General features: G+C 46.6%; 1 protein-coding gene across 1 annotated transcript; it reads left to right on the forward strand.

Annotated features, from left to right (window-relative positions):
* Nucleotides 1–1,631: 1,631 nt before the first annotated feature.
* LOC125546338 (protein FIZZY-RELATED 3-like) lies at nucleotides 1,632–5,278 on the forward strand. Its single transcript, XM_048710584.1, has 9 exons — nucleotides 1,632–2,341; nucleotides 2,435–2,557; nucleotides 2,628–2,732; nucleotides 3,454–3,633; nucleotides 3,753–4,010; nucleotides 4,108–4,209; nucleotides 4,538–4,600; nucleotides 4,684–4,752; nucleotides 4,899–5,278. Exons 1-9 carry the CDS (start codon nucleotides 1,832–1,834, stop codon nucleotides 4,950–4,952), a joined length of 1,464 nt encoding a protein of 487 aa, XP_048566541.1. The 5' UTR covers nucleotides 1,632–1,831; the 3' UTR covers nucleotides 4,953–5,278.
* Nucleotides 5,279–15,824: the final 10,546 nt, after the last annotated feature.

The following is a 15,824-nucleotide window of genomic DNA, read 5'->3' on the forward strand; positions in this document are numbered from 1 at the left end:
CACTAGATGATCAAATCTTGTGTTGTTTGATGTGGAAAGATCACAATCTCATCAAAGCTTGTGTTGGAAGGAATACACAAAGCACACATGTTGTCCGTGCGTTGTGATGATCCACATGGGGGCCCTGCGTGTCGACACCAATGACAACGACAACGACTACCCTGCTCCGCCAGAAAGTGTACTTTTGACTCTGCTTAGAGATACCATTAACTGTTTGTATAAATATGGGCATATCAATTGTGTTGAGCATGGAGAAGACAAACCCGGACGTCCGGGAGAGAATTTAGCATTTTCCATGAAGAATGAATATAGTCCGTGTGCGTCGATACCGTTATTTTTGGAAACTATACTCAAACAACCAACATAAGAAATGTCCTGTCAGTACCGTTACAAAGGAGTCCGATACCGTTGGATCATGCGGGGCCAGAGGATGGCGGAAGCATGGGCGTCGCGCCAAAATCCCACTGTGCGGTGCGGGTGGAGGGGAGGAGGAAGCGTGGGCGGCACGCCAAAATCCCACCACACTGTGCGGGGCGGGTGGAGAGTTGGCGGGAGAGCGGGTGGCGCGCCGAAACCCCACGGCACCGCGGGAGGGGGAGGTTGCGGCAGAGAGGGGCCGCCGCGCCATAATCCCACGAGCGCGCGCACCGTCCGGCGCTATCCATTTTCAAATTTCACAAGAACCTAGCTCTTTAGGAAAGGTCACTAGATGTTCAAATCTTGTGTTGTTTGATGTAGAAAGATTACAATCTTACTGAAGCTTGTGTTGGAAGGAATACACAAGGCACACACATTGTCCGTGCGTGTGTGATGATCCACATGGGGGCCCCTGTGTGTCGGCGCCAGTGACAACGACAACGACTACCCTGCTCCGTCAGAAAGTGTACTTTTGACTCCATTTGGAGACATCATTAACTCGCGTATAAATATGGGCATATCAATTGTGTCAGAAATGACGAAGACAAAGCTAGACATCCGGGAGTAAATTTACCGTTTCCCGTGAAGAATGAATACAGTCCGTGTGCGTCTGTTCCGTTATTTTTGGAAACTATACTCAAACAACCAACATAAGAAATGTCCGGTTGTTACGGTTACAAAGGAGCCCGACATAGTTGGACCATGCGGGGACAGAGGGTGGCGGAAGCATGGGCGTCACGCCAAAATCCAACTGCACGGTGCGGGTGGAGGGGAGGCGAAAGCGTGCGCGGCACACCAAACTCCTACGACGCGGCGTGAGGCGGTTGGAGGGTTGGAGGAAGAGTGGGTGGCGCGCCAAAAACCCCACGGCGAGGCGGGTGGGGTTGCGGCGGGAAAGGGGACGTCGCGCCATAATCCCGCACGCGCGCGCACCGTCCGGCCGTAGCCATTTTCAAATTTCACAACAACCAAGCTCTTTTGGCAACAGATTTTGTCAAAACCTAGCGCTTTTGATCTGGAAAGATTGCCACAGGATCAAATCTTATGCTGGAAGGAAGGCAAGATCGCTCCAAAATTGATGTGCAAAGATTGCATCCGGTGGAGGCTTGTGTGCGACGCGTAGGGCGGGCCCCGCGTGTCGGCGTCAGCGGCAACGGCTACTCTGCCTCGCCGGCGCGGACACAGCTCGCCGCCCGCATTAGAAAAAGGCCAGGTATAATACGCCCAGCGCGTGCCGCTCCACCAGGTTACCGTTGCAGCAATCCCCATCCCCATCGCCACCGATCTCGCCGCCGCCACCCACCCACCCCTCGCCGCCGGTCAAACCCCACCCAAAGCCGGCTTCTTGGTCGGCGGCTGGGTCGAGCGGCGGAGCGCGAGAGGCTAGGCTACGACGCAGATCGGTCCGGTCACCATGGCGGCGGCGGCGTCCGGCGCGTCCGTGGGGGCGGGGGCGGGGGCGGGGGCCAAGCCGGGGCGGCTGAACGTGCCGGCGGGGATGGCGGGGTCGCTCCGCCTGGACGCCTCCTCCCCGGCCTCGTCCTCCTCCTCCGTGGCGCGCCTGCTCGAGATCCCCAAGACGCCGTCGCCGTCCAAGGTCACCTACAGCGACCGCTTCATCCCCTGCCGGACCTCGTCCCGCCTCCACAACTTCGCGCTCGCCGACCGCCCCTCCCCCGGCTCCGGCTCCAGGGACGACGGCAGCGCCTACTCGCGCCTCCTCCGCGCCGAGCTCTTCGGGGACGCCTCCTCCCCCGGCGGCGACAGGCAGGACTCCCCCGGCTCCAACAACCTCTTCCGCTTCAAGACGGACCGCTCCTCCGCGCCCTCCTCCCCCTTCGCCGAGAAGCTGGACTGCGCCGGCGGCGCCGGCTCCCCCACCCCCAAGAAGGCGCCCCGCAAGGTCCCCAAGACGCCCCACAAGGTTCGATCCGCCTTCCTATTTCCACAAACACCTCGCGCGCACCGAATTCTCCGACCTAGTACTAACCGATCTGTGGTTGTCGCCGGCGTGCAGGTGCTGGACGCGCCGTCCCTGCAGGACGACTTCTACCTGAACCTCGTCGACTGGTCCTCTCAGAACATGCTCGCCGTCGGCCTCGGCACCTGCGTCTACCTCTGGTCCGCATCCAGCAGCAAGGTGCGTTTCTTTCTTTCTTTCTTTCCATGGATCACGCAGGAGTCAGATTGCTAATGGCACCGTCATCCAGGTCACCAAGCTGTGCGATCTGGGGCCGAGGGACAGCGTCTGCGCCGTGCACTGGACGCGCGAGGGCTCCTACCTCGCCGTCGGCACCAGCCTTGGAGATGTCCAGGTATAATCTTCAACCGATGCACATTGCAACAAAATCTCACAAAGGGCAAAGAGATTAGACAATGTAGTCCATATTTTTCGTAGGACTCTGAACTGTTTGGTTCGTGACTTCGCAAAATTGATATCACTGATGCACATTGGAAGAAAATCTCACAGCACACAAGATTAGAGAATTGGAAAAGTGTTTGTTTTATTTGCTTCAAGTATATTTCTAGCACATCACAACACAGAGCTGTTTGTTTTACTGTATCACGTACACCTCTAAGATCATTGTTGTGAGATTTTCACTGTTTGTTAATACTAGTAGATCACAATACAAAGCTGTTTGTTTGTTTGTTGTACTGTATATGGAAGGCTGATTTGATTTGATTCACATTTGACATCTCTGTCTGCACTATCAGACTATTTTGGACTTGAGTAAGTCGGCTTCAGAGTGTCTGCAGAACTCTGAAGTAGATATTGTCAATCTTGTGTGCCAACAACATATGTCATATAGCTGCCTGTACTTTCAAACTGTTTTCCACTTGAGTTATCTTAAGAGTTTCAGCAAATACTCTGAATTAGATGTAATCAATCTTGTGTGTCAAGGACATGGCGTATAACTGTCTGCACTTTCTTTCAAACTGTTTTCCACTTGAGTTACTTAAGAGTTTCAGCAAACACTCTGTAATCAATCTTTTGTGCAAGAACATGAGGTATAACTGTGTGTATTTTTCTGGCAGATTTGGGATAGCTCTCGCTGTAAGCGGATTAGGAACATGGGAGGGCACCAGACCCGGGCGGGGGTGCTAGCTTGGAACTCAACCATCTTGTCCTCCGGCAGCAGGGACAAGAACATATTGCAGCATGACATCCGTGTCCCTACTGACTACATCAGCAAATTTTCTGGCCACAGATCAGAGGTGAGACTTCTTCTTCCACTCACTTGCATCGCACATTACAAAGCATCCCGATCCTGTGTAACACTTGGATTTCTTAAGCTCTCTCTGAATGTGAGTTGATGATGAATCTTTCTTTCCAGGTCTGTGGGCTGAAATGGTCGCACGACGACCGCGAGCTTGCGTCTGGCGGAAATGACAACCAGCTTCTAGTATGGAACCAGCGGTCGCAGCAGCCGGTGCTGCGACTGACAGAACATACCGCAGCGGTTAAAGCGATAACATGGTCACCCCACCAGCACAGCCTGGTGGCGTCAGGAGGCGGGACGGCTGATAGGTGTATCAAGTTCTGGAACACTGCTAATGGAAATATGCTCAACTCAATTGACACAGGCAGCCAGGTAATTTCTATATAGTTCTGGACAAGACCTATCTCTGTGATGTATGTTGCTCTAAATAAACTTGTGTTATTGTACTCATTGCCGCTTTCTGTTGCAGGTTTGTAACCTTGCCTGGTGCAAGAATGTGAATGAGCTTGTGAGTACCCATGGGTACTCCCAGAACCAAATAATGGTGTGGAAGTATCCATCTATGTCAAAGGTAAGCTTATATGCATTTGGTGGAACGTTCAGTATTAAGATAATTGTAAACTTGTTCACTGATATAGCTGGAAAAAATCACTGCAAATAACAATTCATTCTGTAAGTTAACTGGGCGTTCTCTTAGCTTGCTTCTTGACACTCCTTATTTAACCTGCCGGCTCTATGAGAGTTGCTTTAATCACTGAATGCTTCAAACTTTTAATATCTGTATCACTGCATGCTGAACTAACCTTTGATGCTGTGCAAATGTTTGTGGGGAGACATGTACATCAGTGCACTACTACAATGACACCCTCAGTTACTGACCATAGAACTTTGAACAACAGGTTGCGACTCTTACTGGACACACACTGCGTGTGCTTTACCTGGCAACGTCCCCCGATGGACAGGTAAATCCCATTATTCAGAAATATCACCCTGCCTAGGAACATTGTGAATATGGGAATGTAACACGTCCTTCCATTTTGTACAGACAATAGTAACAGGAGCTGGCGACGAAACTCTTAGATTCTGGAACATTTTCCCTTCAATGAAAGCGCAGGTAGGCTTCCTTGAAGAGCTGGAATCATTTCAATGGATTTTTTCTTTCTCCAACGCGCACCCCAATGCGTGCCCATTTTGTTTCTTTAGAACATGAACCTTTGACTACTTCTAACTTGTGCCACCACTTTGCTTACACTCATTCAGGCTCCCGCTCGTGATGCTGGGCTCTTTTCTTTTCCGAGAAGCCACATCCGGTGAGAAGTTGCAGAGGGACCGACCAAAGCAGAAGAAGATATATATGTGACTGTGCCAAACATATTTTCGTTGCCTGTGCAGTTCTTCAGTGATTCTGTACATTTCGTGTGGCCTGATCTGATCCATTATCCGTTGCCCATTAACTTAACTCATTCGTTGTAGTAGAAACTCATAAACTCTGCAAATGTAAGTCTTGTTCGACAGAAAATGTTAGAGAGAAATGGAGACCAACCGGGCCTCCATGTACTTTTAAATCAGACAATGTTGTGATTGTGCTTCTGTTTGTACTCAGACCTGGAGATGATATATAGCTCAAACTTGTGAGGCCATGTCTTGTTCTTGTAGCAGCAACTGCTTGTTTCTTAGCACTCTGCCTTGTTCTTGTTTCATTGGCTCATGCTGCACCATCTCTATCTCAGGGTGTATAGTAAGTTCACAGACTCTGTAGCGGTAGGCCTATGTAGGATTTAAAACACAGGAGGTAACTCAGATACAGGAAATTCCACCACATCCAAGCTCTAGGCTCTGATGCCATTGTGATCAAGATAGACTTCCAGGGAAAAATTGCCAGCCCAAATGCGACCGCATGATTCTTGTTGATTGCAAGCCACCCAGCCAGTAGCAAAGTCTTCACAAGTAGTCTTACTGAGACCTTTCGCCTTGTTTTCTTAACAACATATACATATTGCACTTTTTGTTTGAAATTTCGTGGGTTTAGAATTCATCACACTGTGGTGCTTGTTCCTTCCTAACACAAGCTTGATGAAAGGTTCGGATCTTCTATCCAGATCAAAAGGGCTAAGAAGTTGTGATAAAACATGTTATCAAAAGGAGCCAAATTGTGATGAAATTTTGAAATGGCATTGACCCCCCCCCCCCCCCCCCCCCCCCCCCCCCCCGCCCCGGTCATGACTTTGAACTTTGGCGTGATGACCACGCTTCGGCCACCCCACCCCATTCACCTCCCTTCTCACTCCCCAGTTCCCGGTCCTTCTCCCTCTTATTTTCCCCTCCTGACCTTCTCGAGTAATCTAACGACAACCCAAACTCCAACGTGTTATAGTACTACATACTGAACATTGATTAGGAAGGTCAATAAGTCGAGCTTCTATGAGTAATTGTATTGTTGTAAAACTTAATGTACACGCTGGCTATATTCATTGTTCACATAAAAAGGACAAACTGTACTCGGGATTATTACATTTTCCTTCATCGTGCCTGACACAAATCCATATGGACATATTTCTACACCAATTAGTATTATCTGTGAATAACGACCGGTCTAAACTTGCCATGTCAGTTAAAAGAGAACCATAACATGGAATGCCTGGAAAATCATTTCTTTGTCAAGTGGTGTTTGTGGAGGTGACGCACTTATTTCGTTGTTGTTTGTTCTGGCTGCCGTCATTTTCTTGCAACTTCCCATCCCTTGATACGGAAAGTATCAATTTGTGCAATAAACGGATGAAACAATCCCAATCCTTCCGGCTTACCCCGGTCAACTTGAGAATCTTAAAAGTGTCTTGTCTTATTTTTCTACTTCCACGGGCCTCATAATAAAATTTCAAAAGTCAAGTCTCGTTCCCATCAACTTCTCTCCGTAGAGAGCTGATGATCTTGCCTAGGTTTTTGGTTGTGCCATTGATGCTATGCCATTTACATATTTGGGTCTCCCTCTTTGAACTACTAAACTATCCATGACCGAGCTTATGCCTCTAGATGATAATACTGAAAGCAGACTTTACAGTACTACTATGCTTATGTCAGGCATGGAGTAAAGATCACCTTACTTAACTCGTTGCTCTCCTCCATGGTCACTTATGTGCCAAGTCCCATCCAGCTTCCGCCTAAGTTTGTGGACATGTTTGATAAGATCTGTAGGCATTGCTTGTGGACTAAAAGATCAGAGCAAGATGAGTCATGAAATTCGTTTGTCGCCTAGGATAGGGTATGTTGCCTAGAAAGATTCATAACTAAGTCATGAAAGTTCTGGATAAAATTTATAACCACACTGACATGCAATGGGTAAAAATCCTTTAGGAAACATATTACACCAACACTATTCCTCTTGCTTCTCCCCGGTGCGACTCTTTCTGTTGGCGTTCTGTTATCAAATTAAGGCCCATCTATAAAGGAATCTTTAATTGTCTTGTTCTAAGAGGGACGGAAGTATTGATGTGGCAGGACTAATGGAATGGAACCATTATATCTGATCAGTTTGCATGCATGTATTCTTACATTTAGGTTGAAGATATATTTGTTCATTCCTTCTATATATACTATTGAGAACCCCAGCTTGTTCTTTAATCTGCCACTATCCCTGCAAGCTTGCACTGAGTTGGAACAAGCTATAAACACCAGACCCACCCATTTACATAATGATGATTCTCTAGACTCTTGGATCTATACTTGCGGAGCAAAAACTATTGCAAAAAAATATTACAAGCGTTGTCGTGTCATGGTTAGATTGCCTCTCCAGAGGCTTTTTCGCTGGATTTGGAAAGCCCAAGCTCCAGATGAAACTTAAGGGTGTCATGTGGGTTAGCTGACAGATTAAACACAAGAAATATGCTTAGGCACCGCCACTTCGATGTAGATAATGGTTTTTCGTGTGTGCTGGTGGTGGAGAGGATCCCACTAAACACACGATTTTTTAAATGTCCATTCAGCTTGTGATGTTGGTCTAGGATGGGCATCCATTGGACTCCGAATAGCTCTCGGATTGAAGTTGTTCAAAGGGCAAGACAAAATTTCTCTGGAAGACTTTTCTATGAGATCGACACAATTTTCTGCTTGACACATTTGGAAAGAGATAATTAACTTTATTTTCAAGCAGGCTGGGCTTTCAAGCAGAGCATGGGCACGTAGGACAAAGGCTTACCTAACTTGGCTCAAATATAGGGTTTTCTACTGATCTTAGTGATTATATCATTGTATTTGTACAATCCCTTTTAATCCTTAGAGTTTTCTCTCCTAGTTTCTGCTGACACTTTTTGTGGGGATCATTTTTCTCCTAGTCATGTACATATAAATATCTTTTATTTAATATAGCAAAGTTGATACAAAAAATCATAACACGACAGGGGGTGGGAAGGTTCCCTTCCTCCTTCACTCTCTTCCCTTCCCAGTTCTTCCCCCCCCCCCCCCCCCCCCCCCCCCCCCCCCTTCCTCTTTCTCTTCTCGTGCGATCTAACAATGACAAAAATCCTTTCTTGCCCTTTATTTCCCATCATGATTTAACAATGGAAAATCCCATGTGTTGCTTGAGTTTTATCTCTTGGATGGTCAACTACTCGGGCCTAGGTACTCCTCTAGAAGATGCTTTACTGTTAAAATGTAACCAGACTAGGACTAGAACTCACTGGCATAAAATAATCCGTTGGGAGGAAGGGAATCCCTTGGATGGTCACCGCCAAGGGTTGGAGGGGGAGGGGAATACCGACTGCAAACTTGTTACTTTCCAAGCACGTCCACGTGTTCATAAAATATGATCAGACGACTATCCTCAAAAACTTTGTTTCTCACCGCTGTTCATGAGCATCTAGGCATGCACAACATGTGGAAACAAAACCGAACAAAAAGAAATATCAACATAGAGACATTTTAAGAGAAATTAATTGAAGTCAAATTAATGATAGAAAATATTAGAAGGAAAAATAGAGCAACACTGCAAGTCTCCAAACTAAAGGTATGGTTGCACACATGACTTCAGTCAACAAAGAGTTCTCCATCACATATATACACAAACAAAATTTAATTTGTAAAGATGGATTGCCCTACTCTTATATTCTTAGCAAAATGAAAGATTATAGTTTTACGTATGTCGCATTCCCAAATATTAAAGTGAGGCTTTCTCAAGAACATAGTTATCTTGCCATTGTTGCACAGAAATAAAACATAGCAAGTCATAATGCTTGTCACTTAAAGAACCTTCAGTTAACATATTTATATATTTTCGTCCACGCCATGGTCATATGCTCATTTTACATTAACAGAGCTTGTGGGTTCGTAATAAATCACTTCAAGATGCATGCCCACTTCTTATGATTTTCCAACTGACACTAATCAAGCTGATGATAGTCAACTACTTGCTCTGAAGGAGCTCCTTTTGGTTTTCTCTGAGTCAAGAGGGTTGCATGTGAATATCATAAATCTTTGATGGTCCCTATTAATGTTGAAGATCAGGAAGTGGCTAGGTTGGCTCTTATTTTTGGCTGTCATCTAGGCACCTTGCCTTTCGCATACCACCAGAACAAAACTAGAAGATTCCATGCATGAGCTTGACCGAATGGATAGACGGTTGACCGCTGGTTCGCTCTACTATCTCAAGTGGGGGCAGATTTCAAATTAAACTCAGCCTTAACTTCCATGCCCATTTAAATTTATGTTCCTTGATCATCCCCCTAACATTCCTAAACAAATGGGAAGGATTCAACATCAATTTCTACGGTGTAAGAATGGCAATGAGCCTGCTCAGTCCTTGGTGGCTTGGGGTACGGTTTGTAAGCCCAGAAATAAAGGTCTTGGAAATATGAATATGAAGATCCAAAATAAAGCTCTGCTGATGAAGCATGTCCATATAAATTACTCAAAGGAGGATGAGACAAGGGTCAAACTAATATATAGTACATATTATTATGGGGTAGTGCCTCAGTGGAATAGATTATGTGGTTCTTTCTGGTGGAAGGATATCTTCATGCTTATTGATAAATATGGATCAATTGGCAAAGTGGAGGTTGAAGGAAATATGCCCTAGAGGCAATAATAAAGTTGTTATTTATATTTCCTTATATCATGATAAATGTTTATTATTCATGCTAGAATTGTATTAACCGCAAACTTGATACATGTGTGAATACATAGACAAAACAAAGTGTCCCTAGTATGCCTCTACTAGACTAGCTCGTTAATCAAAGATGGTTAAGTTTCCTGACCATTGACATGTGTTGTCATTTGCTGAACGGGATCACATCATTAGCAGAATGATGTGATGGACAAGACCCATCCATTAGCTTAGCATAATGATCATTAAGTTCTATTGCTATTGCTTTCTTCATGACTTATACATATTCCTTTGACTATGAGATTATGCAACTCCCGAATACCGGAGGAACACCTTGTGTTCTATCAAACGTCACAACGTAACTGGGTGATTATAAAGATGCTCTACAGGTGTCTCCGAAGGTGTTTGTTGGGTTGGCATAGATCGAGATTAGAGTTTGTCACTCCCAGTATCGGAGAGGTATCTCTGGGCCCTCTCGATAATGCGCATCATGATAAGCCTTGCAAGCAATATGACTAATGAGTTAGTTACAGGATGATGCATTACAGAACGAGTAAAGAGACTTGCCGGTAACGAGATTGAACTTGGTATGAGGATACCGACGATCGAATCTCGGGCAAGTAACATACCGATGACAAAGGGAATGACATATGTTGTCATTGCGGTTTGACCGATAAAGATCTTCATAGAATATGTAGGCACCAATATGAGCATCCAGGTTCCGCTGTTGGTTATTGATCGAAGATGTGTCTCGGTCATGTCTACATAGTTCTCGAACCCGTAGGGTCCGCACGCTTAATGTTCGATGACGATTTGTATTATAAGTTATGTGTTTTGGTGACCGAAGATTGTTCGGAGTCCCGGATGAGATCAAGGACATGACAAGGAGTCTCGAAATGGCTGAGAGGTAAAGATTGATATATTGGATGATAGTATTTGGACACCGGAATAGTTTCGGAGTGGTTCAGATATTTTTCGGAGTACCGAGGGGTTACCGGAACCCCCCCGGGAAGATAATGGGTCTACATGGGCCATAGGGGAGAGAGAGGGGAGCCCACAAGGGGTGGCGCGTGCCCCCCATGGGAGTCCGAATTGGAAAAGGGGGAGGGGGCGCGGCCCCCTTTCCTTCTCCCTCTCCCTCTCCCTCTCCTTCCCTTTTTCCCCTCCGAAAAAGGAAAGGTGGGGCCGACTAGGACTAGGAGTCCTAGTCGGGTTCCCCCCCATGGCGCGCCCCTTGTGACCGGCCTCCTCCCCTCCTCCTTATATACGGGGGTACGGGGGCACCCCATAACACATCAATTGTTCTCTTAGCCGTGTGCCGTGCCCCCTCCATAGTTTACTTCTCTGGTCATAGCGTCGTAGTGCTTAGGCGAAGTCCTGTGCCGATCACATCACCATCACCATCACCATGCCGTCATGCTGACGAAACTCTCGCTCGACACTTTGCTGGATCAAGAGTTCGACGGACGTCATCGAGCTGAACGTGTGCTGAACTCGGAGGTGACGTATGTTCGGTGCTTGATCAGTTGGATCGCGAATACGTTCGACTACATCAACCGCGTTAAGCCAACGCTTCCGCTTTCAGTCTACGAGGGTACGTGGACACACTCTCCCCCTCTCGTTGCTATGCATCTCCTAGATAGATCTTGCGTGATCGTAGGATTTTTTTTGAAATTGCACGCTACGTTCCCCAACAGTGGCATCCGAGCAAGGTCTATGCGTAGATGATATGCACGAGTAGAACACAAAGAGTTGTGGGCGATCATAGTCATACTGCTTACCACCAACGTCTTATTTTGATTCGGCGGTATTGTTGGATGAAGCGGCCCGGACCAACCTTACATGACCACGTTCATGAGACTGGTTCCACCGACATACATGCAACTAGTTTTGCATAAAGGTGGTTGGCGGGTGTCTGTTTCTCCAACTTTAGTTGAATCGAATTTGACTACGGTCAGTTCTTGTTGAACACTACTAGGAAAAGGGCTATAGATAGGATTGATACTAATGGCGCACCAGGGAAGTAGTGCGCCACTACTATATACTAATGGCGCACCTGTTGGTGATGTGCCATTAGTGTGGAAGACACTAATGGCGCACCAGAAATAGGGTGCGCCACTAGTATTAATTTTTTTTTCCATTTTTCCATACATACTAATGGCGCATCAGGTCGACAATGTGCCATTACTAGTTCTAACTAGTAATGGCGCACCAGGCAGAGAGTGCGCCATTACTGTAATTTGTTTCTTATTCTTTTTTTGCAAAACTACTAATGGCGCATCGTTTCACAGTGCGCCATTACTAGTTTAAACTAGTAATGGCGCACTATTACACGGTGCGCCATTAGTATATATATTTATATTTTTTACTTTTTTGCAAAACTTCTAATGGCGCACCACCTGCAGGTGCGCCATTAGTAACCAAGGTTACTAATGGCGCATTTCCTTGTGGTGCGCCATTAGTAACCTGGGACCCCAACAAGATATTTTGGACAGCCCCACACCTACCCACTCACTTTCCCCACTTCATTCCCTCCACCTCCTTCTCCAAGCTTTCGGCTGCCTCCTCCTCCTCACCTCATTTCCACCATAGATTCATCAAAATTAAGTGATGAAATTACCTTTTTTTGATAGGTAAGTAAGGGGAAAGCTATCTTCATGATGTAGATCTACTTTTTTTTTCTCCCTAGCTCACTCCAACAACGTTCACATGCACTTTTTGTGGCCTAGCTAGATATATGTATGTTTGTGGTGTTGCATGTGTTTGTGGTGTTGCATATATGTTTGTGTTTGAAGGTACCGGTATTTGAAATGCGATAGTTGACAATATTTTGCCGGAATGTTTTGATTCATTTCCGTTTCGGCGAGAATTTTGGCACTATGCATTCTTTTTGGTCCTATTTTTAGGGAAGGTCATGCCAAATTTTTTCTTGGTTCTAAAATATCGTTTTGCTCTACCCCGCAGGCGACCATGGTCCGCACGATGACTGAAGGCATCGTGAATAGGTTTTTGAGCTCCGCGAAGGCCGAGATGCTTCAAAAGAACGAGACGGAGATAAGATGTCCGTGTCGAAGATGCAAGATGAAGAGCCTTATTGCGGACCCGGATTCCGGGCAGGTGCGGGACCACCTGCTCTTGCGTGGTTTCATGGATGGCTATCGGTGGCAAGGTGATGAAGATGACTATGAAGTCGTCCATGGCCGGGGCCGGGCAAGAAGTGAGGAAGGGCAACAAGACAAGTACCACCGCGGCGAGGGCGGGCGAGAAGACGAAGAATCTCCAGGACATGATCACGACGGTGATGCTGTACACAGTCATCATGTAGAAGATGTCGTACATGATGATGAGGAAGATCAAGACGAAGGGCATGATCATGAAGATGAAGATGCCGGAGCAGACGACGATGGAGGCTGGGTGCAGGACCCTCATATTCAAGAGCTGCTTCTCAAGCAGACGGATAACGCAAGAGCTGCCGCCCGAGAGAAAGCCAAGCTGGATCAACTGGAGATAGACGCGGTTACTCCATTGTATGAAGGATGCAGGCCCGAGGATACCCGCCTGAAAGTAACGCTCATGGCTCTGGAATATGAAGGTAATGTTGGGTTTCGTAGTAATTTCAAAAAATTTCCTACGCACACGCAAGATCATGTGATGCATAACAACGAGGGGGAGAGTGTTGTCTACGTACCCAACGCAGACCGACTGCGGAAGCGATGACACGACGTAGAGGAAGTAGTCATACGTCTTCACGATCCAACCGATCAAGTACCGAAACTACGGCACCTCCGAGTTCGAGCACACGTTCAGCTCGATGACGATCCCCGGACTCCGATCCAGCAAAGTGTCGGGGAAGAGTTCCGTCAGCACGACGGCGTGGTGACGATCTTGATGAACTACGGCAGCAGGGCTTCGCCTAAACTCCGCTACAGTATTATCGAGGTATATGGTGGCAGGGGGCACCGCACACGGCTAAGGAATAGATCACGTGGATCAACTTCTGTGTCTAGAGGTGCCCCCTGCCTCCGTATATAAAGGAGTAGAGGGGGGAGGCTGGCCGGCCAAGGAGGAGGCGCCAGGAGAGTCCTACTCCCTCTGGGAGTAGGATTCCCCCCCCCCCCAATCCTAGTTGGAATAGGATTCGCGGAGGGGGAAAAGAGGAGGAGGGGGCCGGCCACCTCTCCTAGTCCTAATAGGACTAGGGGAAGGGGGAGGCGCGCAGCCCATCTAGGGCAGCCCCTTCTCTTTTCCACTAAGGCCCACTATGGCCCATTTAGCTCCCGGGGGGTTCCGGTAACCCTCCCGGTACTCCGGCAAAATCCCGATTTCACCCGGAACACTTCCGATGTCCAAACATAGGCTTCCAATATATCAATCTTTACGTCTCAACCATTTCGAGACTCCTCGTCATGTCTGTGATCACATCCGGGGCTCCGAACAACCTTCGGTACATCAAAATGCATAAACTCATAATGTAACTGTCATCGTAACCTTAAGCGTGCGGACCCTACGGGTTCGAGAACAATGTAGACATGACCGAGACATGTCTCCGGTCAATAACCAATAGCGGGACCTGGATGCCCATATTGGCTCCTACATATTCTACGAAGATCTTTATCGGTCAGACCGCATAACAACATACGTTGTTCCCTTTGTCATCGGTATGTTACTTGCCCGAGATTCGATCGTCGGTATCCAATACCTAGTTCAATCTCGTTATCGGCAAGTCTCTTTACTCGTTCCGTAATACATCATCTCACAACTAACATATTAGTTGTAATGCTTGCAAGGCTTATGTGATGTGCATTACCGAGAGGGCCCAGAGATACCTCTCCGACAATCGGAGTGACAAATCCTAATCTCGAAATACGCCAACCCAACATCTACCTTTGGAGACACCTGTAATGCCCCTTTATAATCACCCAGTTACGTTGTGACGTTTGGTAGCACCCAAATTGTTCCTCCGGTAAACGGGAGTTGCATAATCTCATAGTCATAGGAACATGTATAAGTCATGAAGAAAGCAATAGCAACATACTAAACGATCGGGTGCTAAGCTAATTGAATGGGTCATGTCAATCAGATCATTCAACTAATGATGTGACCTCGTTAATCAAATAACAACTCATTGTTCATGGTCAGGAAACATAACCATCTTTGATTAACGAGCTAGTCAAGTAGAGGCATACTAGTGACACTTTATTTGTCTATGTATTCACACATGTATTATGTTTCCGGTTAATACAATTCTAGCATGAATAATAAACATTTATCATGATTATAAGGAAATAAATAATAACTTTATTATTGCGTCTAGGGCATATTTCCTTCAGTCTCCCACTTGCACTAGAGTCAATAATCTAGATTACACTGTAATGATTCTAACACCCATTGAGCCTTGGTGCTGATCATGTTTTGCTCGTGGAAGAGGCTTAGTCAACGGGTCTGCAACATTCAGATCCGTATGTATCTTGCAAATCTCTATGTCTCCCACCTGGACTAGATCCCGGATGGAGTTGAAGCGTCTCTTGATGTGTTTGGTCCTTTTGTGAAATCTGGATTCCTTTGCTAAGGCAATTGCACCAGTATTGTCACAAAAGATTTTCATTGGACCCGATGCATTAGGTATGACACCTAAATCGGATATGAACTCCTTCATCCAGACTCCTTCGTTCGCTGCTTCCGAAGCAGCTATGTACTCCGCTTCACATGTAGATCCCGCTCGAGCTTTGTTTAGAACTGCACCAACTGACAGCTCCACCGTTTAATGTAAACACGTATCCGGTTTGCGATTTAGAATCGTCCGGATCAGTGTCAAAGCTTGCATCAACGTAACCTTTTACGGTGAGCTCTTTGTCACCTCCATATACGAGAAACATATCCTTAGTCCTTTTCAGGTATTTCAGGATGTTCTTGACCGCTGTCCAGTGATCCACTCCTGGATTACTTTGGTACCTCCCTGCTAAACTTATAGCAAGGCACACATCAGGTCTGGTACACAGCATTGCATACATGATAGAGCCTATGGCTGAAGCATAGGGAACATCTTTCCATTTCTCTCTATCTTCTGCAGTGGTCGGGCATTGAGTCTTACT

This window comes from Triticum urartu, chromosome 3 (genome assembly GCF_003073215.2).
Source record: "Triticum urartu cultivar G1812 chromosome 3, Tu2.1, whole genome shotgun sequence".
Classification (NCBI taxonomy): domain Eukaryota; kingdom Viridiplantae; phylum Streptophyta; class Magnoliopsida; order Poales; family Poaceae; genus Triticum; species Triticum urartu.

What these genes read in the sequence shown, in the direction of transcription:
- LOC125546338 (XM_048710584.1), top strand. Translation starts at nt 1,832, where the DNA reads ATGGCGGCGGCGGCGTCCGGCGCGTCCGTGGGGGCGGGGGCGGGGGCG. An exon ending in TCCCCAAGACGCCCCACAAG is followed by an intron (nt 2,342 to 2,434) that starts GTTCGATCCGCC and finishes GCCGGCGTGCAG; the next exon opens with GTGCTGGACGCGCCGTCCCT. An exon ending in TTTCTGGCCACAGATCAGAG is followed by an intron (nt 3,634 to 3,752) that starts GTGAGACTTCTT and finishes CTTTCTTTCCAG; the next exon opens with GTCTGTGGGCTGAAATGGTC.